Raw genomic sequence first — 26,258 nt, forward strand, 5'->3', positions numbered from 1 at the left:
CAATTTGAAACGAGACTCATCTGACCAGGAAATATGATTAGTCATCCACAGCCCAATGTTGCTGATGATGAGCCCAGGCGAGGTGTAAAGCTTTACATCGTGCAGTCATCAAGGATACATGAGTGGGCCTTCGGCTCTGAAAGCCCATATCGATGTTGTTTCGTTGAATGGTTTGCACGCTGACACTTCTCAATGGCCCAGTACTGAAATCTGCAGCGATTTGCACAAGTGTTGCACTACTGTCACATTGAATAATTCTCTTCTGTCATTGTTGGTCCCTTTCTCGCAGGATCTTTTTCCGGCCACAGAGATGTTGGAGATCTGATGTTTTACCGGATTCCTGATACTCACGGAACACTCATGAAATGGTCATGCAGGAAAATACCCCCTTCATCACTACCATGGAAATGCTGTGTCCCATCACTCATGTGCCGATTATATGGCCACGTTCAAACCCACTTAAATTTTGACATCTTGGATATTTGGGAATTCAGCTGGATGTTCACGTCATTCTCGAGCGATATTTCAACAGCGTGCCTCGCTGTCTTCTTCAGGTGCTACCTGAGACTGTATATCGTGTGACTGAAATACTGTGCGAGAACGGCGCGAACATCTGGCTGGATTCTTGAATATCCAAGATGTCAACAGATCGCCAGGAAAGCATGAAGAACTCCACTCAAATTTTGTTAAATTGCCACTGTAGCAGCAGTAACAGATCTAGCAACTGCGCCAAACACTTGTCATCTTCTACAGGTGTTCCCAACTGCAGTGCCTTATTTTGCCTGTTTACAAATCTCTGAATTTGAATCGCATCCCTGTATCAGTTTCTTTGGTGCTTCAGTGTAAAAGAACTATTTCTCATGCAGTGGTTATTAAAAGATGCAGATTGATTTTTACCAGATAAAAAATTTGTGTATGAATCTCATAAGCTATTGTCGGAAATTATCAATTTTTCGGCAATGTAGCACAGCCTGGGACAAATATACAGTTACATAACTGTGTGGGTTTTTTTATAAAAAAGGAGGAGGAGGAGGAGGAAGAAGAAGAAGAAGAAGAAGGAGAAGAAGAAGAAGAAGGATGGAAGGAAGGAGGGAGGAAGGAGGGAGGGAAGGAAGAAAGAAAGAAAAAGAATGATGAAGGTTGTAGAAAACATTAACAATATTCACAAGAAAGTGAATAATTCTTTAAACACACCAGCAAGCAATGCGATTTCAGACACCAAGGAGGATTTCAGACAGTACGGTTTATTTGCTCTTTTTGGCTGTGTAGCAAACAAATTGTCGCTTGTTTTTATTTCTGCACACCAATTATTTTAAGTGCAAGATGGTATTTATCATGTTCTGTGATTTATTTTGGGACAACTGTTTACCAACGTAAATGCTTGATGACCAGTCTCAGTGATGAAAAGTCGCACATTATTGTCATGTGGAAAGTATAATAACTGCAGTTGATAATCTCAGTACCTTACAACATTGAGACAATCCTTGTACAAGTTGGTCAAATTTTTCAGGTAATATAAAATAATGACACTTTTTTCAAAACTGTGCACTGTGTGTGGTGCTTTTGGACAATGTGAGGTTGTATAAAAGCAGGAAAGGTACTGAAGTACAGTGTCAATCCACCCGGACCCCATAGGTAAAGCTGCTTTTCTGTATGGAAAAAGGGTGTGATTTTTATAGTATACGTAGATCGTCCCTACACAATGAAGTGCGAGAAATACATCCAAAAAAACTGGAAAGAGAACCAATACTAAATGAGGAAGAAAAAGGAATGTTGAAGCAAGGTATCTCGAGCGCTCCACATTGGGGATTTCCTTTCACTAAAGGGATATTAGTTATTTAGTGAATCACCACCTTGATAAATCTGGCTGAAAAAAGAAAAATTTTCTAACCATTTACCAGGAATAAAATGGGTGCATTTCTTCCTCAAGCGGATTCAGAGAATTTCTCCTTTTGCTTGCATGAAAACACCAAAATAGCTCGGGTGGAAGTGAACAAAGAGAGAGTTAAAATTTATTTCTCCAATAAAGAGCCAAAATGGAAAATCTCCTGCCTAGCACCATAATCAACTATGGCAAAACCAACATGCCAGATGATATCGGCAAGCAGTAGATAATTACAGAACGAAGGAGTAAGCACACTTAACTGCTCAATTCACACGTCATTTATAAATATGAGCATTTGTGGACCAAGTGGCAAGAAGGTGGTCTACAAGAAACCCGTTTCAACAGGAAAAAAAGCAGATGGGTTGATCTGCTGATACCTGAAGACTGGTTCTTTAGAGTCACTTTGCCCTATTTGAAGAAACAAAATGGGCCAACATTGATGGTTGGGGACAACTTATTCAGTCACATGTTTTTGCAAGTTATCAGAGAATGTGAGTCATTAATTCTCCTTCCTCCTAACAGCACCCAGTCCCCCCAACTGCTGGATATAACCTCTTCCAGATCAATGAAAGCAATGTGGAGAGCCATTTGAATTTAATGGAAGAAGCACACTCGTGGAACCATTTCCAAGGATGCTTTTTCATCTCTTCTGAAGCAGATATTGACTAAATTTCAACAAACTCTGCTGAAAACATTGGTGCAAGGGAAGTACATACGAAATTCTTGCACTCAAGTGACGACAGTAGACACAAATTTGTGTAATGTCCCTGATGAAGACGCAATGCAAAAAGGCCAAATTTTGCAAGTACTTCCTCCACCATTTGAGACGAGAGGGATGTTTATTGTTAGAGAAGATGTGCTTTAGACTTATAGGCCATCACAGCTTTATGAACAATGTTTGATGTATCTGCAACTTAATTTTGGGTGTTGAGTAAGAATAGCAATTTTGATCTTTAAGTAGAATTTATTTGTTTTGTTCCTGTTTCTAATATTTTGATTTAGAACTTTAAAAATTTGTAATTCAATTTGCTAAAAAATAAAAATTGACTTAACATACAAAATTCATTATCTTACTCCTTAGCACTTATTAATAATGATGGATAACCTTAGGACATGCTAAATGTCACTAACACCTAATAGGAAGTCAATTTCTGTCTGAATTCCCCTGATATACTTTGAAACTTTGGTGGGGTGATTTTGGACACTTTATCTATCTGTCTCTCAGGCAAATATACGTACACAAAGACTTTCTGTTTTTAGAATATTTTATTTGTTACACATAAAACCCCCCACTCTTGCAACAAACAACACAATCTAATAAAACCCATGTAAGTTACAGTGAAAATAACCACAAAACCATCCAAAATAACCCCACTTGACGATATGATTAATTTTGTACTCAGTCATGGTAATCTAAGTGTACTGAGCTATTGCGAGTATGGATAAAAGATAGCTGCAACTCTTTCAATTTGGAGGGGGTTGGGAAAGGACAGGGAGAGGAAGATGATAACAGATATGAAAGGAATGCTATGAAAGAAAAAACAAAGGGGTTTATCGGGAGAAGAGGAGTTGAAGAATGGACATAAAGGAGACAAAACTTCGAATACTGAGTGTCAGCTATGTAAGACATGTCATCCACAGTCATCAATAAAATGACAAGCCAGAGCACATAAAAAAAATAAAGAATGTAAAACTATGAGAAAGTGGCAAATAAAATTTTATATCTCAAAACAGATTGACTTATGTGCATATTTTACACTTTAGAGAAGAGTGTTGGTTTTTCCTCTTGGCGATATAGAAGCACAAGTTATTTTTAGATAAGTTTATAGTTTGTACTGCACACGACATTAACACAATATTTCCATGTATTTATGTGACTGAATTCACTAGGAGACATACAATAAATGCAGAGAAGCTTGAAGGAAAATAAAAGGAACATGACTGTGTGTACCATCTACAACTATCATTCAAGGTTATCTTGTACATATGCACTTCAGAGACTACGAAAACCAATTACATTTGAAATTTCTCTGTAGATTATGTAATCTGAAAATATATTAGAAATATAAGTATGAAATTTATCTTACATTTTCCTAATGAACACACTAAGGACCATAGATTCATCATTTAACCCAAGAACTTCAGATAATCTTCTATATACTTTGGAATTTTTCTGAACCTAGAAAAAAAAACAATAATAGTAATAATAATAATAATAATAATAATAATAAACAATAGAGAGAAAGCAATCACAGTTACTAACTTACTTTTGAATACATTATGGGAAAGGCAGTGATCAATGTCCTACAAATATTTACTATTAAAAACAGTCTTGATCACGATTTATTTATCAAGGTGACCAGTTTCGACCACTACTGTGGTCATCATCAGACCATTGAGTAGTAACCTCTTTCTGTTGGAGAATCACTACTTTCTCCAACAGAAAGAGGTTCCTACTCAATGGTCTGAAGATGACCACAGTAGTGGTCGAAACCGGTCACCTTGATAAATAAATCGTGATCAACACTGTTTTTAATAGTAAACAGTTACTAACATTCCATGTAGTTTTGGATAACCAGTTTTAATGGTCTGTCAGCTCTAAAAGCTTCAAGACAAACCATTTTAAAAAATTACAGTAAATGATATTCACTCACCCACCAAGCTTTTGAAGAACCGTAATGTCTATCTGAACTGAATAAAAGACCAATAATCAGTATTATAAAATAAATAGAGATTGTTTTAGTGGTAAGGGTGACTTCAGTTCTACAAAGTGTGTTAAATGCACGTCTGTTATTCATATCAAGTTAAAAAGTTGTCACAAGTGCACAACAAAATGATTTAACTGCAAATTCAAACGCAGAGTGTGGTATATGCATAACATTTACACACATATCCATCCATGCAAATGGCGGAAAAGTGACCATGAACGTAATACTTTTAAACAAACACAAACAATAATGTAATAACCCTGGAAATGACCTCCTTCATAATTTAGCACTTTTAAGAAACCATGTGAAGGGAGCGGCAGGAGAATCTTAAATTTAACAATAAATCTCTCTCTCTCTTTTTTTTTTTTGTGGGTGCTTCTATTACACAATGTTTTGCATCAGCTGACAGTCATTTATGTGGTAGCAGCCATTATTTTGCAGAGCTTGTTTTTGTAAACAATGTTTTTGTATTGTGGAAATGGTTGCTCTAATTTGACAGCCTAATGGAGAGCAAATTTTGAGATTTCTATTTAATTACAATGATCATTAATCAGCTAATGTATTCACAATGACTCCAATTGACATAAAAAGAAAAAAATCATGTTTCCCTTGTATTTGCTATATTCAGCAGTCAAGAGGTATTGCATATTTGCAGGAAGTTTCTTTTCATTAATGGGTAGTGTAATCCATTTTATTAAATAAATTGTTCACACAAAGAATGAGAATATCATTGTCACATGAAGAAAAATATTCAAGAGAGTTTGCAGGGTGTCTACGTGGACAAGAAAAAAAATTTCCCGGATTTTTCCCGGATTTACCGGTTAAAAACACAATTTCTCCCGGATGAAATTACGTATAAAGCGGGTGAAAATACAATTTCTCCCGGATGAAATTACGTATAAAGCGGGTGAAAATACATCCGTGTTAAGCAACAGTATACTTTCCCTCGGGCTGTAAAACCTATCAGTCCTTTGAATAGTGAAGGTCTTATACCGGCTGAGGACGTCCCAGCACTTAAGGAAACAGGAAAAACAATGCGTTTGGAAAGATGTTTGATGCGAGACAATATAGACAGATTTTATTTTCGTATTGCGAAAGTATATACACAAATTCCACAAGTTACAGCACGGTAGCTTCCGAAGCCTTAAAATAGAGATTGCGTTGAGCGATGCACTTTTGTCAGCCAGTCATAGCTCATGTCACGTGACACGTGATCTCGCTAGCGAATGACGGCAGTTATTCAGAGCACGAGGCCTACGAGAAAGACAGGCCACGGCACATACGTTACAAACGTGGGCCGAGCTCGCTCAACTCAGCAAAGTGCGTTTCTACACCGGTTAACATAACTAAATGTGTATGTATGAACGAGAATTGCATCGACTACTGGAATCCACTATTATTAGTCCTACAATGATAGGAAGTCCGTAGGCCTACTAACAGGCTCTAATTTGGCAATTAAAATCATACCAAAATGATTATCAGTTGCGTAAGGCACAACATCATCTATGAAAGGAGAACTGTTACGAAGAAGAGACTAAATACTGTAAACGAGCGGCTATACCATTTCTATCGAGAATTGATTTTAAATTTTGTTGTACGAACAGTAATTAGTAAGACTTCATAATAACGGATTCCAGTACAAGATGAAATTCTCATTAGTAGGTACGCACCCGGTTGCGAGTTAACAGATTTAAATACGCATTTTGCCCGCTGAGTTACGGGAACGAGCGAGCTCAGGCTGTTCTTCGTGACGTACGCGCCACGGCCTGTCTTTCTCGTGGGCCTCGATCAGTGCATAATACATGTTATGTACTCAACCACTAGCAGCATCATTGTTAAGTAGCATGACCATACAAAGACGAAAGGTTAATGGGATAAAGTAATGTAAGTACACTGTATCTTCATGAAAAGCTGAACTTTCACATATAATGTTGGACATTAACAATGTTTTGCTGCTTTTTCTCGAAGGGCGTGGCTAGGCAGGAACCTAAGAATGCTTCGGAAACTAAACTGCTGTATTTGATGTATTTCATACATCTACTTTCGGTATATGTACAACAGAAGGTCTACCAAGTCCTAAAGCACTTCGGAAATTTTACACACAGTAGAGCGCCTCAGCTGTAGATTAACTGGGAGGCCAAGTCGTTCGTAACCGGCAGACTTCATAACTTAGTAATCGTGGATGGGAGACGAGAGCAAGCAACCAATAGCAGACGATAGAAAGAGAGAGAGAGAGAGAGAGAGAGAGAGAGAGAGAGAGAGAGAGAGAGAGAGAGAGAGAATAGGAGGAGAAGCCTCATGATAAGGAATAAGCTAGAACGAAAAGGTGGCGAAGCCTTCAGAACTTTGGTCGATGAGCGCGGTGGCCTTAATATCTTCCGTCTTTATACCTGAGGTGCTGTACTGTACATGTAAAATTAGCTACAAACTTGCAACAGGTTACTGGAGTAAAACTGGTTGATACGTCTTGTCATTCATAGTTTCTTGAAGGGTCAACAAATGCAGCGCTACCAATAATATCGTAATTAACGCCGATTGTTGCTTGGCAGAGACAGTGTTGTCAAACGTGCCTCGTTCGATTTTCAAATCACAGTCTGTCAGTAGTCAGTGTGCTCGGCTCACCTGTTGAATTCATTTCTGCGCACGTGCAGGGCAAAATTTTATAAACTGACAAGGTAGGTAACACTCTTTGTGTCGTATTTCATTATGCATAACAACGAGGCACAGCCTTATTTACATCCATCGTTCTTCTTTCTCCAATAAAGGTTGCCCACCAACAACCACTGCGACTGCGCCATGTCGATTGGTTTTCAAGATAGCTGGCTTTCAGATCCAGCATTCAAGGACTGGTTGGTGAAAGTACCTACAGATCTTTATAGTGCTAAATGTGGATTATGTCCAGGGACCCTCATTAACATCTGTACTATGGGAAGATCGGCTCTTACAAGTCACATGACAAAATCCAAGAAGCATGTCGCGAAAGCAGCTGCCATGAGAAGCACAGCAAGTTTGTATGTCTACACCCGACCGGTGGCGACCACTTCAACCCAGCAGACAGATTCTACTTCCACTACCACATCTGCGGATTCAGCTGGGTCAACAACAGTGCGTTGGCCACTGGAATTGTTGCGCCTCCGCGGAAGGATGTTATTGCAATGTCAAAACCCGTGGATAAACTGAGAGGAATTGATTGGATGGCAATAAAGGACGAAGTAACAAAGGCGGAAATACTGTGGTGTTTGGAGTGCATCGTTTCACACAAGTCACTGCGTAGTTCTGCGAACGACGTGTTGCTTTTCCCCGCAATGTTCCCCGACAGTGAAGTGACCAAGAGCATGCGTTTACAAAAGGACAAAATCGGTTATATCGTGCAATATGGACTAGCTCCCTTCTTTGAGTCTGAAATTAAATCTGACCTCGTAAACGCATCAAGCATTGTTGTTTGTTTTGACGAATCCTTGAACAAGGTTTGCAAAAGAATCCAGATGGACATTTTAGTGCGTTATTGGGACATTAAAAAAAATCTAGTGTGCACCCGTTACTACGCATTGGCTTTTCTAGGCAGTTCGACGGCAGCTAAGCTACTCGAGTCCTTCAAGAAAAAAATTCCCGGCGAAGCAATGAAAAAACTTTTACAAGTATCGATGGACGGCCCTAACGTCAACTTCGCGTTCTTAAGGGAACTTAAAATTTTTTTGAAAGAAATTGAAGGAGTAGACACCGTTTTATTGGAAATTGGAACGTGTGGGCTTCACATTGTTCACAGCGCCTTCAAGTCCGCAATTCAAGAAACACAGTGGATGATAATTCAGTTTTTACGTGCCTTGTACAATCTTTTTAAGGATGTCCCTGCCAGAAGAGCTCTGTATATTTTGACAACGGAATCGGAACTGTTTCCCTTAAAGTTTTGCGCAATCCGATGGCTGGAGAATGTGGAAGTTGCTGAGCGAGCTCTAGTAATGCTTCCGTTTCTGCAAATATTTGTTGGAAAACTGGAAGAAAAACACAAACCAAAATGTGCTAGCTACAGAGTAGTGGAGGATCACCTCAAGGACAAGCTACTTGGTCCGAAAATTGCCTTTTTCAAGACTCTTGCTGGAGACTTGACACCTTTCCTAAAGGATTTTCAATCCGATTGGCCGCTAGCACCGTTCCTCCACTCTGCTTTGACAGAGATAATGGAGACAACGATGACACGATTTGTCCAGCCGACGAAGATCTCGCCGTTAGTTAGTTTGGACAAAGAATCCAATCTTTTGGATGTGAACTACGTCAAGATTGGGTTCACCGTCAAGAATGAATTCAGAAAGTGCAAGTCTCTCACAGCCCTTGAAATCGCTAAGTTCCGGAGCGAATGCAGAAGAGGAATGATCAAGCTTGTGTCAAAGTTGATGGAGAAACCTCCCTTACACTTTAGGCTGACAAAAGCTGTAAGCTGCTTTGATCCCACAATAGCGTGCAGGGAGGCTGGTCCCAAACGATTTCATTCCTTTCTGCAGATTTTGGTGGAGAGCAATTGGATGAACGGTGTATGTGCCGATAAAGCAGAAGCGCAATACGCATCTGATGTAAAGAAGAACTGCAAAACAAAATTCAAAACATTCAACAAAAAGGAGCAACGGCTGGATGAGTTCTGGATTAAATGTCTCAAGAACCAGAATGCAACATGCCACGAGCTGCAGAAGGCAATGGAAATCGCGCTCACTTTGTCGCACGGTCAAGCAGCTGCGGAGCGAGGATTCTCGGTGAACAAAGAGTGCCTCCTCGAGAATATGAGGGAACAATCTGTAGTGAGCAGAAGACTGGTGTACGATGCCGTCAAGAGACACGGCGGAATCCAAGGAGTGCCTATAACAAAGTCTCTTATACACACTGTAAGAAACTCACGAGATCGATATGCTGAAGACCTCAAAAATCGAAACGACGAGTCATCCAGGAAAAAGGATCATCTGACTAAAAGGAAGATTGTTGACGCAGAAATAAGACAGCTTAAAGAGAAGAAGGCAAAACTTGAGGGGACTATTCAAAACGCTCAGATAGAGCGAGAACCTATTATAGAACGAATCAATGCTCTCGCAAACAGCTCCAAGTGAGTTATTCTCCAAGATCAATTCCTAAATTACAGTATTTGTTGTTAAACATGGTACTTCCTTCTAAATTATTTGTTTTATTTGTCGTATTGTCTAATAATAATTAAAATGTTTCTTTAATAAAATGTTTTTAAAACAAATGAATATGATAGCGTTATTTATTTTAAACTGCTAACTCCCTCAGATGTTTGAATATACATTTCAAACAATAACTTTCGTGATTAAAAAATATTTGAGAAATAAACGTAATTTAAGAAATTAAGTATTAAAATAAAGACCAGAGCTAAAATTTAGCAACACGAAAATCCGAAAAGAAAGGACTGTAAAAATGCACAAAATATTTTACGGAAAAAATCTCTTATTAATCTAAAACGAAAGACAGTAATTAAAGGTCTTTAACAACGATTAAACCGCAAGCTTTTGTATTTAAATAAAAAATAATAAAATCAGAAAAAATGAGGAATTGAAGAGGTAGAAGACATACTTGTCCGTACTGAAAGCAAATTGTAGAGCGGGGAATATAGTAGCTGCGCTTGACACAGGCTTTCGCTCTAAAACTGGACTAATTTCGTACCAGATCAAGGTACGGATGTCCCGCTACCTGTCGCGTGACTGGTGCTGCCTTCTGTTGTCCATTTATAGGATTAGTTAAAAAGAAGTAGTAGCGAACGTTAGAGCTGTTCGGAGACGAAGATCCAATTCACCGGCAAAAAAGTAGAAAAGAAGCTAACTGGTATTGCTCTGCATGCCAGAACATTTCGTCTTTTCTATACTACAGAAAAGTCTAAGTGCTCTGGCATGAAGAGACTTGTGACATTGCTCAGCAACATATTATTCACTTTTTTTTGAAGGTCAATTATACTTTTTGCCATCGATTGCATAATTTTTTATCTATGAAAGAACAACATTAAATATGAAAACTAACTTGAAGCTCGGTCTTTTTTTAACGTGTGTTACACCTTATGTCACATCAAATACAAATGTGCGGTAAAATTTTAAATAGTGGCATAAATGACTTATCTTCTGGGTCCGCAATTTTTCAAATGGCTGATCCTCAAGTGTTACCAGTAAGTTTTGAATGAGAGTTATAACGCCCTGTGATTTAAGAAATTCACTGCACATTCTCACACGCAACATACATCATCTTGCGTGGAAATTTACTTTGAAAGTAACGCTTCTCAAGTCACTATTCGTAATATTTTCCAGTGATCTGTTAGAAATGTAAACAATTGCGATGCAAGCACATCGAATGCACGTTAGTTGTTACGGACGTACTGCATAATCTTCGACCTAAAGCCTTTGACACTTTTCAGTGTCGTCAAACTGGTCTGTGCATTGTGTAAATTACTCATTTTCTACGCAACTAAACTTCAATTTTGGTGTTATTCTCTGATTTATGTTTCATTGCTGCAGTATTATTCAGCAGTAGTGGGCTAAAGTTCTTTGTCAGCGTATCAGATCTTACACGTCAAACCTACAAAAATGTAACTGAAATCTAAAAGAATGAAAAATCCCGGAATTCTAAAAAATTCCCGGGTTTTTCCCGGATTTGTCCCGCAGGAAAAAATTCCCGGGTTTTTCCCGGATCTCCCGGGCCGTATACACCCTGGTTTGAATTTAATTTCCATTTTCTGTACCGACAAATGCACACACTGATTGTATAAATTTTGCATTTGATACAATACTAATTACTGAGGGGGGAAAAAAAAAAAAAAAAAAAAAAAAAAAAAAAAAAAAAAAACCCTTCAGTTGAACACGAAATTAATTCAACATATGAGCAACACTAGGGGATAAAACTCTGTACTCAGCACAGCTTACAATTCCCCTTATTTGGGTCAACAAGTGTGTTCTGCGTGTGTAAAATAAATTACAAACTGTACAGAAACTTATCTATAATAAACCATATTAACAAAATACATAATTGTGTAACTTCTTGACTACTGTCCAGTACCAAATTAGATTTGTGTGTTCAATGTTCACATTACACTGTGCTAACACATTTTACGCTAAAAAACTACAGAAACTGGTTACCTGGTCTCCAACATATATTTTTCGAAACTGTTCAAAGAAACTAAGCATTGCTAGTTCCAGCTTTTCACAACCCCCTTGGGCTAATCGAGAATCTGTCAAGTTCATCAGCTGCAGCACCCTGTAACAAAGATATTTATTCCAAGTCATGGTAAACTAGTTCCTTTATACAACAATTGATACACAAAAAAGAGTAACACAAGTATGTTCCACTTATAATTTTCAATACATAAATTATTCAACAACATTTACGCATACTTATATTCTAGAAAGTAACTGGCGATCATCTATACTGCGACTGCATCTGCTAATTTATCTTAAAAGAGAAATATGTTGAGTTATTAGAATGGATGAAAGCGGAAAATATATGGAGAACTATCATTGTTGAGTGACTGCTGAAGGATACAGAATGATTTAGACAGAATTTCTATTTGTTATTATGAATGATAGCTTGCTCTAAATGTGTAAAAATTCAAGTTAATGCAGATGAGTAGAAAAAATAATCTTGCCGTTTTCAAATACAGTATTAGTGGTGTGCTTCTTGACACAATCAGGTAGATTAAATGTCTAGGCATAATGCTGCTAACCCATATGAAATCGAACGAGCATGTAAAGATTGTGATGGGGAAGGTGATTACTCAATTTCAGTTTATTGGGAGAAATCCAGTAAAGTGTAGCTCATCTATAAAGGAGACTGCATGGAGAACACTAAATTGACTTATTCTTGAGTACTTCTCTCGAGTGTTTCGGATCCCCACTATGTTGGATTAAAGAAGGAGAATGAAGCAATACGGAGGCATGTTAAAAGTAAGTTCGATCAACATGCAAATATTATGGAGATGCCCCATAAATTCTAATGGGAATCCCTGGAAGGGAGACAATGTTTTCTCAAAACTCTATAGAGAAAACTAACATTTTCAGATGACTGCAAATGATTCTACTGCCACCAGCATACATCTTGCTTAAGGACTGTGAAGATGAAAGGGATTAGGGTTCATGCAGATGCTTATAGACAATCACTTTTTCCAACCGCCAAAAATGAACGGAAAAAGAAACAGGTAAGGAAAAGACTAGCACTGGTACAAAAGGTAACCTACCTACATCCCCCTCTCCCCTTACACCATATAGTGTCCTGCAGAGTATTTATGTAGATGTAGGTGCAAGCCTCCAGTGAAAGAAAATGAAAGATAACACTACAGTCAATATTTATATTGTCATAACCTTTTAACTGGGTTTTTGGGGACTTGTGATGTCCTAGTATGACCCTTAACATGACAAAATTAGCTTGACCAGATGAGAAATAATATAACAATCTTTCAAATTCAAATCCTCATCTCTCTCAGTGAAGCTATACTAAGACTCGCAAAAGATTGTTCAAATGGATATCAGTACCAAATTTCCAATTTGCACTATCTGCAAGGTCATGTGACTGAAAAGTAAGGTCTATGGTGCCCGCCTGGTGAGCCGTGCGATCTAGCACATGGCTTTCCGGACTGGGAAGAAGCACCTGGTCCCCAGCACGAATCCGGCCGGCAGACCTGTGTCAAGGTGCAGTGAGCCGACCAGTCTGTGGATGGTTTTTAGGCGGTTTTCCATCTGTCTCAGCGAATGCAAGCTGGTTCCCCTTATTCCATCTCAGCTACACTATGTTGGCAACTGCTGCGCAAACAAGTTCTCCACATACAAGTACACCACCATTACTCTACCATTTTCAGATCTGTTTCATAAAAACATAACTGCAATACATTAGGCCTTTGTTTTTATGAGACACATCTGATGATGGTCATTATAGAGCAAAACCGGTAATTTGTTAACAAGATGTTTGTGACCATAGACGTAAAGTAAAGGAAACTTATTGCATACATCTATTTAAAATACAATGCACACTGGCAGACTGGAAAGGTAAGGGTCTAGGAAGATCCATACTAACTCTGAATCCCCCTTTGGCAAGTGGGCAATATCATGGTGAGTAACATGGAAATTGCGATGATCATAAGTGAACCATGAATAGTTACAGCAACTGTATATAAGTGGACAGTGAAAGCAATGCAGCTAAAGTGTTATGTCTAAGTGACGAACTCAGCTTACCTTTTGCTCTAACTTCAAGTGCATAATCTCTTAATACTGGGATGTCGAACGTTTAAAGCGTAATTCAAGTAAATGTATGTGCGCTAGCTAAGCTACGATACACAGTTTTTGAAATTATTCACGTTTTAATGAAGAATGCAGCCATTCATCTGTAAGGAATACTATCTCTTTGTACTGATAAAGTTCAGTGAGTATTTGGGGAGCCACAATGCGGGTGAAGAGAGGCACCTTTTTTGTACCATACATGTTTGTCAACCAGCCTCAGATTGATCATTCTGAGATTTAGCAAGTTGGGTAGCCCCCATGTGTTGCATTTCCCTCCCCAGTAATTAGCATAATTTTTTTCTAAATGCAGTGAATTAGCAAAAATAGTCACGTATATAATAGATAATAGGGACCACGGTATATGTGGAAAAAAAGAAGGGGTGGGGGGACAAAAGGTGTTTTCTGGGATTTCATGGTTAAAAATATACTTTTCCCTCAAAATACACTATTCCTGCGTGACAAAACAAAATAACATGCATGAGAGTACACATTTTTTTGTGTTAAGTGACAATATACTCTCCCTTAGAGCTGTACATATTATCGGTCTATAAACGGTAAAGGTTTCGTACACCGGCATAGAACTTCTTGGCACTTTTAATGAAACACAGCAAAAAACAATGCTTTTGGAAAGATGTACACAGCATATTTTTGTATTACAAATGTACAAATATGAAGTCCACCAAATACAGCACATTAGCTTCCAAAGCACTGAAATCAAGATTGCACTGTGCGATGTGCTTTTGTCAGCCAATGACAGCTTGTGTTAAGTGGTCTCAGTAGCCAATGGCAGCGATATTCAGAGCACACGATCCATGATGCAGTCAGCCAACAGCAACATACACATAAGTAGCGCAAACACACAAAAAGAAAGAGTTAGTGGTTAAAATTAACATACATACTGTAAAGCTACAGGAAAAGCTAAGCTTTCACATATAATACTGGTGTGCAATTTTAAGATTAGCAAACACAAATGTGACAGTAAAAAGTTTTAAATTGTGCCATAAATGCCTAGTCTTCTGGCGCCAAAATTTTTTTACATGGCTGGTACTCAAAAGTTTTAAGTTAATCCACGACTTCAGAAATTATTTGTGTATTCTCAAATACAACACAATTTATCTGGTGTAAAAGAAAATTAAATTTGAAAGTAAGGTTTCTCAAACCACCATTAAAGCAGTTTGTTGTCATGAAGTATATTCATCCTGACGGCTTTAACACATTTTGCCATTGGCAGGTGCTTGTGTGTTACTGTGTTTTAATTTCTTTTCTCAACTAAAGATTTAGTTTGGTGTTAGTCTCCCGTTAATGTTTCACTGTTGCAGTATTATTCTGCAGTAGTGGGCTAAAGGGAATTTCTTTGTCAGAGTATCAGTTTTTAAAAGGCAAAATTACAATAATTTAACTGAAAACTAAAACAATCCTCAGAATTCTAACATACATATTTCATTATAATAACCTACAGTATTCTACAAGGTGTGATTCAGAAGCGGACCAGTTCCGCGCCGGGTGGGGGAAGAAGTGGGGGATCTCAGGGAATGAACTGACGCTGCAGCAGTTGCCAACGAACCCTGGAGAGTGCGCATCGCTTGCAGCGTGAGTGTGTGTCATTGACCTCGGTCGAAAAGTGGGAAAGGCGGAAATGGAGCAGCACTTGGAGCAGCGTTATGCGATTAAGTTTGGCTTGCGACTGAACAAAACCACCAGAGACTCAGTATGATTCAAGATGCCTTTAAGGAAGAAGCCATGCCCCATGCAGTGGTTTTCATGTGGCACAAACATTTCAAAGATAGCTGTGGGAATGTTGAAGACAACGACTGCTCTGGGAGGCCATCATCAAGCCAAACGGATCAAAATGTGGAGAGTATGTGGGAACTTTTAAACAATGGCCGTTGTCTTAGTGTGGGTGCTCCGCTGCTTGAGGGATCGAGTTCGCTGCGTCCACCCGGTGACCAAGGGCAATTGAATTCTCCACCACGACAACGTGCTCACTCACAAGTCGCGTGCTGCCGCCGAAGTTTTGGTCAAGTTCAATGTGACAACACTGCCGCAGCCACTCTACAGCCCCGACTTGGCTCCAAGTGACTTTTTCCTCTTCCCCCAAATCAAGACAAGCCTAAAAGGGAAGTGATGTGACTCCATCAGGCTTCGACAAGAGCCCTTGACAGCATGACGCCTGAGGACTTCCAGAAGGGCTACGAACAGTGGAAGACGCGCTGGCAGTGCTGAGTTGATGCTGAAGGATGATATTTTGAAGAATTTCAGTGTACTGTACTTAAATGTCCAATAAATTTCTAGTTCTGAGTTAAGTCTTGAAACTTTTGACTCACACCCTGTATACTACAATGTTTCAACTTTAAGGTAACATATTTTATTTTCCCTGCAATTAATTATTTATCTTCCATGTTAATTGAATTTGAGATTCTGAGGGGCTGACACACATCAATGTAAATTCTATAGTAACTACTGTAAGACTCTGGACTTTGATTACGTACTTCTGCTGCCCAAATTTTTCAGAATAATGTTACATACAGCACTAATTAATTGCATTATTAATTAACAATTTTATATAAAGTAATATAATTTTCAATATCCCATTTATTCAAGTAAATGACCTCTCATTTACTCATTACATTGCAGAAGAAAAACAGTGTCTATTTATCTTTCTAAATCTATAATCAGGAACGGTTTCTGTAATCCACAATTCTATTGGTATTTCATCCAAAACAGTTAAAACTTTTTACAACACTATGTAGTTTTCAAAATAAAAGGTTATTCTTACACCACTCGTTATAGGACCCACCTCTACCACTAAAGATTCAATGTGTGCCAAGACTGTAATGGAGTAACACCCATGTCCCCAACATGGAAAATGTACATCAGTCGATCCTGCGGATACGTTAAACAATAATAATTGTACCTCGTTCGTGAGGTGTTTCATGCCCAGCCACTTATTACTCAATAATTCAGTGACAACTTTTGATAATTACTTTTAATGTGAACTTTTACATGTCTGTTTTGAACTTTAACAATGACCTATCATGACTATGTTGTACAGTGAGAACAAAGTCTTACTAGGTACTTCTAACTGACGTTAATGCATCTATGCAGGTTGAAGAACAGAGTGATATCCTTCTAAATTGTGTTATCATTGTATATAGCAATTTATTACATGACTTCTTTTGATCAATTTTTTTGCCAGATTTGCACAGTAAACTATGGTGTTGGCACTAGGTTACTGCACTCTCACTACAACCACTGTATAATATATACTGAGTGTAGTACACAGCTACCAATTTATCTATACCAAATTGAAGTAATGAGACCTGAACTGGGCATAAAAGTATTTATGACAATACTGATGTGGTACTAAACTGTTTGAACTTCAAGTTTTGGTGTGTACTACATTACTGACAATAGCATACTTTCAGCACAAATTTTTCAGCCAGTTTTCAGCAGTGGCAACGGCTACATTCAACATCTATGCAGGTAAATTGGGTAGGCTGCATTCTACCTTGATGAAACCATGGGGCAAGAAGCTATGCGGGAGACTAAGAAGCTTGCTTCTGCGACTGGCAGACAAATATCAGCAGAGTGAATATCTCCTCCAATTCCAGCGTTCCACACACATTTAATGCACCACAAAACTTAAATATGGTGTACACACTGCTGTTAAGATAAAACTCCTTTGAATATTAAGTTGTTTTTAATGACATAATGAATAAGACTGGAATGCCTCTTATTTGAATGGAATAAGGAAGAGCTGCTGACTTAAAACAAGTACAAATTTTTATCACTGAAAAGCAATGTGGATCAGTTAAATACCTGCAGACTAGTTCTCCATCCATTGCATCATGTTCTTCATTACTATTGAATGAAACTCTTCCTCCTATCGCTGAACCTATGATGTATACTAACCACGTAAGCCTTCCTGTAATAGACAATTTATTTACTCCACAAAATTAACAGCACAGTTTTGCATATAAGTAATAGCATAATATCAAGCAATGGAAAATACAGGATGGAATATAACAATATTATGAAAAGGAAACTTGCTATTCATCATACAGCAGAGATGCTGAGTTGCAGATAGGCGCAACAAAAAGACTCTCACAATTAAAGCATTCAGCCATTAAATCCTTCGTCAACAATAGAGGACGGACGGACGGACGGACGGACGGACGGACACACACACACACACACACACACACACACACACACACACACACACACACACACACGACTGCAGTCTCAGGCAACTGAAACCACACTGCATAGCATAATACTTATTTTCCAAATGGAACTTGATTTCAAGCAGATAAAATGGAATTTAAAAACAAAAAAACTGAAATCAGTGAAAAGTGATTGAAAAAACTTGTTACCTTACAATCTGCGCTAGTCTACTTATTTTTTTATTTGTTACAACATGGACATCAACAATTATTTAAGACTTGCTTTAAATGCGCTAATAATTTAAGACACAATGGGAGAGCATTTTTCCCCACTGAGCTTGGGTCTGCAGTTTTTTGTAGCAGCACAGCCTGCAGTGTCATGCCCACATTAACCATTGTGTGATCACAGCATGTAAGTTGAGTGCTACGTTACATGAACATATACACAGTTTTAAATGTGTAACATGCACCTAAATTAATGGTGCTAGTGATACAGGTTGTATGGTGCAACATTTGCACCAACAAGGACAATGACTGTGTGTGCCATTCAAATAAACCTGTGCTGAGGTTACTGTAGCATTATGTGTCATTGCTGAATTTTTGTACAGCAAGTTTTTACTGTGACTGTCCTGTTTCTTAACATTCAAGGGTTAATAGATAAATTTGATATTCTGTACGTACTGGCTTCATAAAGAACTTAGATATTAGTGGTATAGCTGAACACTGGATGAAGTCTGATCTCATTAATTTAGCTTGTATCCCAAATTTTAAACTAGCATCTCATTTTTGCTGCACAAATAAAAAGTGAGATGGCTCTGTCACTATAGTTTTAGAACCATTGCCTATTACAAAAAATTTAGCTTTTGAATAAATTTTTGAAGTATCTTTCTGCTATGTTGTACCTTATAAAATGGAAATTATTTGTATTTACAGAACCCCAATTTTAGACATTAAGAAAAAATTTCTTGAAGGATTTGAACACTATTAAATATGGTATTCTCAATGAAAGAGAATGTAATTACAATGGCAGATTTTAATACTGATTTCAACCTGAGTAATTAGGATAATTTAGAACTAAACCGCCTAATAAATAGCTATGGTGTGCATAGTATGCTCAAAAATATTATCACTAGGCCTTGCCATATGAAATGGTGGAACTTGTATAAATAGCTACTATTATTACTACTCTCATCCTTCAAAATATTATACAAACATTACTGATACACTTTATTCTGATCACTACGCAATCATTATGAATTTAAGTATAGAAACAGTTATTAGCAATAGTTCCAAGTTATCTATGTTGAATAAGACTCAGAGAAGTATTAGTGGCTACAATATATCTGTATTTTTAGGCTATCTCATGCAAATAAACTGGCTATATGTATATGGCAGAACAGCATTACTTGTGGGCATTTAATTTAGGCTTATCACTAAGGAACAAAACAGTTACAACAGCTAGGGCATCAGTTACTAAAAAGATGAAAAGGTGGTACAGCCATAATTACAAAAACTTAAAAGACCAGTGCCTCAAATACTACTCCATAGCAAAGAACTCCTCTTGTCCACTTGCCTGAACAAGGTATAAACAACTAAAACTCAAATACAGAATGGACATCAGAAAATCTAAAGTAGAATATAATTGCAAACTGTTCGCACAAGCTATTAATAACCCTACACAAATATGGAAGATAACTAATGTCAATTCAGTGCCAGGTAGGAAATATTCTGCGACTATAGCCAAGATCAGTGCAAATACTTTTAATAATCATTTTGTAAATAGTGTAACCAATGTTGCAAATAAAATACCCAATAGCAAATATGAACCAAACTATTATTTAGGTATGGCCTATAAAATGAAAAATATAACAAAATATTTTTCATTTTGAGCATGATTCAGTTGAAGATGTGTATACATCCATTCTTTCACTTAGTTACAGTGATCCATTTGACATCTACAATATTAATTTCAAGATATTGAAACTTAAGAGTTGCATAATTTTCAATGTGATAGGATCCGCAGCTGCAATGAAGTTTTTGAAAGATTTCTTGAAGCCTTCAGCTGCCATTCTCTTTATTTCCTGTACGATCATACAATTTTGGCCTTAGGCTTTTTTCAAGTATTTTATGGATGATTTTTTAGTAGCAGATTATGTCGTATATGTCGTTGCTCCCATGACATCATGTTATGCTCATAAAATAAATTCGAGGTGTTCCCACTATTTTAGGAGCACATTGTGGTATAGCAAAAGTCCTTTGTAATTAATAAGTGTTTTGATGAGGGCTGTTTTCCAGAAAAACTGATCATTATCAAAGTAATTCTAATCCACAAAAAAGGTGACAACAATTTGGCTAGCAACTACAGGCCAGTTTCACTTGTATCTGTTTTCTCTAAGGTAACTGAAAAGTTAATGTGTGATCAAATAATAATTTTTTTGAAAATAATCAACTACTCTCTATTAGTCAATTTGGATTTAGGAAAAATTTATGAACTAGTGATGATGTTATGAACTAGTGATGATGTTATGAACTACATAGCTAATTGTCTTGAGGCAAAGAAAGGAAAATTTAATGTAAGCACAAAGTTTTTTTGATTTAACAAAGGCCTCTGACACTCTCTCTCACAATACTCTACTGCTAAACTAAAAACTGTAGGTTTTTCTGACCCTGCTGCTGAAATTATCAAGTCATACTTATCCCATAAAACTTGACCTCTTGTCTTCAACAAGTTATTCCAAGGGTCAGTCTTGGGCACCCTTCTCTTCATATTATATATGAACAACCCTCCAAGCAATATAAGAAATGATTTTTCAAAGGGCTATTTATATGCACATGATGTGTGTTTTAGTATGGCATCCAGTTCTCTCAACAACAACACTGATGACACTGCCTTACTCAAAACAGATATACTCTCTGACTGGTGCAGCACCAATAAACTGTCTACGAATATAGAAAAAATGCGAAAATTAAATATTTCTTACAAGAATAGAACCTTAGAGAATGCAAAGCTACTCATTAGGTTCCTTGGCACCATGTTACATTATAATCTCAGCTGCAGCCACATACTAATTATTTGATGTCAAAAATTTTCAACTCTCTTTTTGTGATTATAAAGTTGCAAAAGACAGTAGATGAGGCAAGCCTGCTTTCTGCATACTATGCCTATATGCATTCCCATCTGACCTAAGCAGCTATCTCATGGAGCAACAACTGTTACTCCAAATGCCTCTTTATAGCACAAAAAAGCAGTGAGACTGATCTGCAAAGTCTCACCTAAAAGGCACTGTAGAAATTTATTCGTCACGCTTAGTGTTATGACATTAACATGTGTGTGTATTTATCACTGTCTTTTATATGTCAAGAAAAACTTATCAAATTTTACTGTACATTCCAATGTACAAAGCCATAACACAAGGCAATGTAATGGTATAAAAAAAGAAACTTTTTATTCCAAAACCAAAAGCAGTTTTAGGACAACATCAGTTAAGCTGTTCAGCAAACCACCATACTCAATAAAGCGATTGGAGCTGAAAAAATTTAAGGGCTCTGCCAAGAATTTGTTAATTCAAAACTGTTTCTATGCTCTGAAGGAATATTATGGCCATAAATTCTAAATAAACCTATTTATAATTTTGTCATCATTTAATTGCCTATTTTTGTATGTATTTATATCCTGACATTCCTTATGCAATCTTCACATACATGTAATTGTATTCTTCATTGGCAATAAAAATATACAAACAATGAACAAATAAATATTATGTCATCAATGATGAATAACAAAATGGACAAAGCAAATCAAGCCCAAAGCAAATTATCATAAAGTAACGGGAATCTGCTTTGTTTAACATTCTGAAAAGACAGTACCTTTCACTGAACACAGGGAAACAAATGCCTTCTTCCATCACTATCTGGACTACCATACTTAACTTTCTTGGAATCATTTTATATACAAAATATGATAAACAGAAGTGTATATGACCCAATAAATTACCAGTAGTAAAATATCTGTCCAATTCATAATATGAAGGAAAATATGGAAAGGATTTTAGTTTCATTGGTGCCAAACCAATGCAAAAAGTGCTACTTATAAACTGTTACTGGAAAGTCTTCGTTACAATAAAAATAATGTAAGAAATGAAGATAACCACTCACTGTGCAGGCGAGGCAATTAGCCATCAGCAAGCCTCATAGCTGACGGACAGTGTTAAGTTGAGGGTTGGGAGGAAGAAGAAAATGGAGAGGGAGGGAAATGTGACCAGTAGCCAGGAGGGAGAGGCTGCAAGGGAACACAACATAGAAACAGTGCAGAGTAAGTGGAAGACTGTGGATAGGAAACTATGGGATGATTAGATTAATAGGGTGGTGATGAAGGTATGAAGACAATGGTAATGGGAGGGAGGGAGGAAGGGAGAGGGAGAGAGGGGGGAGGGAGGGAGAGGGAGAGAGGGGGGAGGGAGAGACGGAGGAGGGAGAGGTGGAGAGAGGGGGGAGGGAGGGAGAGGGGGGAGGGAGAGAGAGGGGGGAGGGAGAGAGAGGGGGGAGGGAGAGAGAGGGGGGAGGGAGAGAGAGGGGGAGGGAGAGAGAGGGGGAGGGAGAGAGAGGGGGAGGGAGAGAGAGGGGGAGGGAGAGAGAGGGGGAGGGAGAGAGAGGGGGGGGAGAGAGAGGGGGAGAGAGAGAGGGGGAGAGAGAGAGAGAGGGAGAGAGAGAGAGGGAGAGAGAGGGGGAGGGAGAGGGGGAGGGAGAGAGAGGGAGAGAGAGGGGGAGGGAGAGAGAGGGGGGAGGGAGAGAGAGGGGGGAGGGAGAGAGAGGGGGGAGGGAGAGAGAGGGGGGAGGGAGAGAGAGGGGGGAGGGAGAGAGAGGGGGGAGGGAGGGGGGAGGGGGAGGGAGGGGGGAGGGAGAGAGAGGGGGGAGGGAGAGAGAGGGGGGAGGGGGAGGGAGGGGGAGGGAGGGGGGAGGGAGAGGGAGGGGGGAGGGAGAGAGAGGGGGGGAGGGAGAGAGGGGGGAGGGAGAGAGAGGGGGGGAGGGAGAGAGAGGGGGGAGGGAGAGAGAGGGGGGAGGGAGAGAGAGGGGGGAGGGAGAGAGAGGGGGGAGGGAGAGAGAGGGGGGAGGGAGAGAGAGGGGGGAGGGAGAGAGAGGGGGAGGGAGAGAGAGGGGGAGGGAGAGAGAGGGGGAGGGAGAGAGAGGGGGAGGGAGAGAGGGGGAGGGAGAGAGGGGGAGGGAGAGAGGGGGAGGGAGAGAGGGGGAGGGAGAGAGGGGGTGGGGGAGGGAGAGAGGGGGGAGGTGGAGAGGGGGAGAGGGGGAGGGGGGAGGGAGAGGGGGGAGGGAGAGGGGGGATTGAGAGGGGGGTAGGGAGAGAGGGGGAGGGAGAGGGGGGATTGAGAGGGGGGTAGGGAGAGAGGGGGAGGGAGAGAGGGGGGAGGGACGCATGTATTTGTGTTCTATAGTCAACTTGGATGAATCATGTCAAGAGCTTCACAACATTTTCAGTCTTGTTCATGTGCCTATTGGCAACACACTGCCTCAAGTACACAGTTAAGTTTTTACCTTTACTACTCCTGTTATTTACGCCCTCTCTAGAGGATATTCCATTACAATATTAACAAAGGGAAAAATTCCATAACCTCGTTTAGAAGCAATAATAAAAAAGCCTACGATTAGGTGCACATGGCCCTAAATTTCTTGTGTTATTTGAACTGCTTCTGATAGTGATGTATTAAAAATGCTTCTTCAGTAATTACGTCAAAAGGTTACTCTCATGTGAAAAACGATTTCAATAGTCTCTTTCATAATTGTCTCTCTCTCACAATTGTAACAAAATGACTATTATACACCAAACATGGAAATAGTTTAAAAGTTTCACAGAGAAAGAGCATGTATTAAGACAGCACATTTATGTAGATGTAACCATACCTTCCTGTATGGTAATGTCAATCTGCTGTGAATTTGGATTTGACATTAACTCCTGGTAGGCTCCAGCTGCCTGATCAAACAGTTGAACTAATAGTGTGCATGTCTTCTGGTACTCACAGCGTCCAATAACTGACAGTTGCTCCAACTGCTGCTGTACCATACCCAGATCATCAAGAGGGTCTTCCAAGCCATCTCTACAAGACACAAAAATCAACAGCAAATTGAATCACAATAGTTAAAAGCTCACACATTAAAATAAAGATTTTCGATATTATGATTTTGAACAATTTTATGACGACTTATAACTGCTATTCAGTGTTTAGAAACATCCAATGTAACTGCACCATATGTAGTAGCATTGTAAGTAGGAGATAGCTTAATTCAATTCTGTTTCAGTATAATGCTTAAAGAACTGTCTGCAAGCACAAGAAAAACAAGGCAAGTCATTAATTTTGTTCGCACATACCTCAGGCTAAGATTAACAAACAATAAATAGAGGAATACTATACTGTAAATATTTTGTGGAAGAATGCTACTGTTACATATCTTCACTTACAACAATCCAATGACACGAGTCTTTAACAAGAACATCTTCCACCACAAACAATATGCTATTTTTCTGCAGATGCTATCTCCATGTTTCTAATGCTCCAGTGAAGAAGTCACACACAAAGAGTGGCTGGGTATGGGGGAGGGGGGTAAACTTAAGTTTGAGCTAGTGCATATTTCAGTGAAAAGGTCAAATGAATGTGCCTCAAACTACCAAACAGGTCTGATTGCATAGTGTCTCTACAGTTAACTTGTGATGACACAAATGCAGTCATTCCAGATAGTAACAACTGATATTTTTATGTAATAATAATTTGCAATTTAATCTTTTCTTAAGTTACCAACAGCTGCACTGTGTCGATTGACACCATGTCATACAATCATCAAACATACAACTGCTCATTATCTCGATTTTATTAGTATACATGGTTGCCACGAGTGTCCCCAAGTGAAATACCCTGATTTGGGTGATCTCAAGAGTAAGTACTTTGTAGCTACTATACAAGAAATAATAGTGCCAAACAAGGAAATATTTAAATAAAACTTGCAAGTAGACAGCGACTCCTAATGTGAGCAAAAATCTTAAGTACTAACAGCAATATCTTTTGTAATGAACTGTTTTTAGATGGAGAAAGCAAGCCAAATGGTATGTGTGTTTCATTAAGACCACTGTGTTTCATTAAGACAATTTATGTTATTTTATTTCTATAAAACAGAACACATTTGGTGACAAAAATGTGCATTTCCTTGGAGTCGCAAGACAGATTCAAAATAACTTCACCAATTTCAGAAAGAACCTCAGAAAAAAAAATAGGCCTCTTGAAAGAAGTGGGTAAGGTGGAGAAGAGTTGTGTAAACCAATAATATAGGTTACTGCCAATAAAATGTTGGTTCTGCTATGTTCATTACTGTTGGTTATTACGAACAATGTTACATCTATTATTTTATAGGTATTATGTGATTTTTCTTTCGAGAAATATTTGAGCACATAGCGTGCAAACCGCTAGTGATTGCCACAGTTTTCTTCTTCTTACTGTCCATCGTGTCTAATATATAAACTATGTTCGAAATGCCACAATGTACTAAAATAAATAAATTGTCTATAAAACGCCACACCTTGCAATGTACTTGCGATGAGACAGTCACAATTTCTGAAATCCATCATCTCTGGCCTCTGGCTTCTGGCCTGCTGAGTGAACTGCATTCCTGGGTCCATGGATGTTGTTGTTGTTGTTGTTGTTGTTGTTGTTGTCATGGTCTTCAGGCCACAGACTGGTTTTATGCAGCTCTCCATGCTACTCTATCCTGTGCAAGCTTCTTCATCTCCAAGTAACTACTGCAACCTACATCCTTCTGAACCTGCTTAGTGTATTCACCTCTTCGTCAACCTCTACGATTTATGCCCTCCAATACTAAATTGGTGATCACTTGATGCCTCAGAATGTGTCCTACAAACCAATTCCTTCTTTTAGTCAGGTTGTGGCACAAATTCCTCTTCTTCCCAATTCTATTCAGTACCTCCTCATTAGTTATGTGATCAACCCATCTAATCTTCAGCATTCTTCTGTAGCACCAGAGTTTGAAAGCTTCTATTCTCTTCTTGTCTAAACTATTTATTGTTCATGTTTCACTTCCATACATGGCTACACTCCATACAAATAATTTCAGAAAAGACTTCCCCCACACTTAAATCTATCCTCGATGTAAACAAATTTCTCTTCTTCAGAAATGCTTTCCTTGCCATAGCCAGTCTACATTTTATATCCGCTCTACTTCAACCATTATC

General features: G+C 38.6%; 1 protein-coding gene across 4 annotated transcripts in view; it reads right to left on the bottom strand.

Moving 5' to 3' along the window:
• LOC124784582 (exportin-7) overlaps positions 1–26,258 on the bottom strand; it is a 247,235-nt gene that overhangs the window by 108,020 nt on the left and 112,957 nt on the right. For all 4 annotated transcript variants that reach the window (XM_047254115.1, XM_047254113.1, XM_047254114.1 and 1 more), the window contains exons 9-12: positions 23,924–24,117; positions 17,664–17,769; positions 11,715–11,832; positions 3,973–4,064 (exon numbers count right to left, since the gene is read on the bottom strand). In XM_047254115.1, coding sequence (XP_047110071.1) covers positions 3,973–4,064; positions 11,715–11,832; positions 17,664–17,769; positions 23,924–24,117 — 510 coding nt within the window. The remainder of the gene's footprint in view (positions 1–3,972; positions 4,065–11,714; positions 11,833–17,663; positions 17,770–23,923; positions 24,118–26,258) is intronic.

Source organism: Schistocerca piceifrons, chromosome 1, assembly GCF_021461385.2.
Source record: "Schistocerca piceifrons isolate TAMUIC-IGC-003096 chromosome 1, iqSchPice1.1, whole genome shotgun sequence".
Lineage (NCBI taxonomy): Eukaryota > Metazoa > Arthropoda > Insecta > Orthoptera > Acrididae > Schistocerca > Schistocerca piceifrons.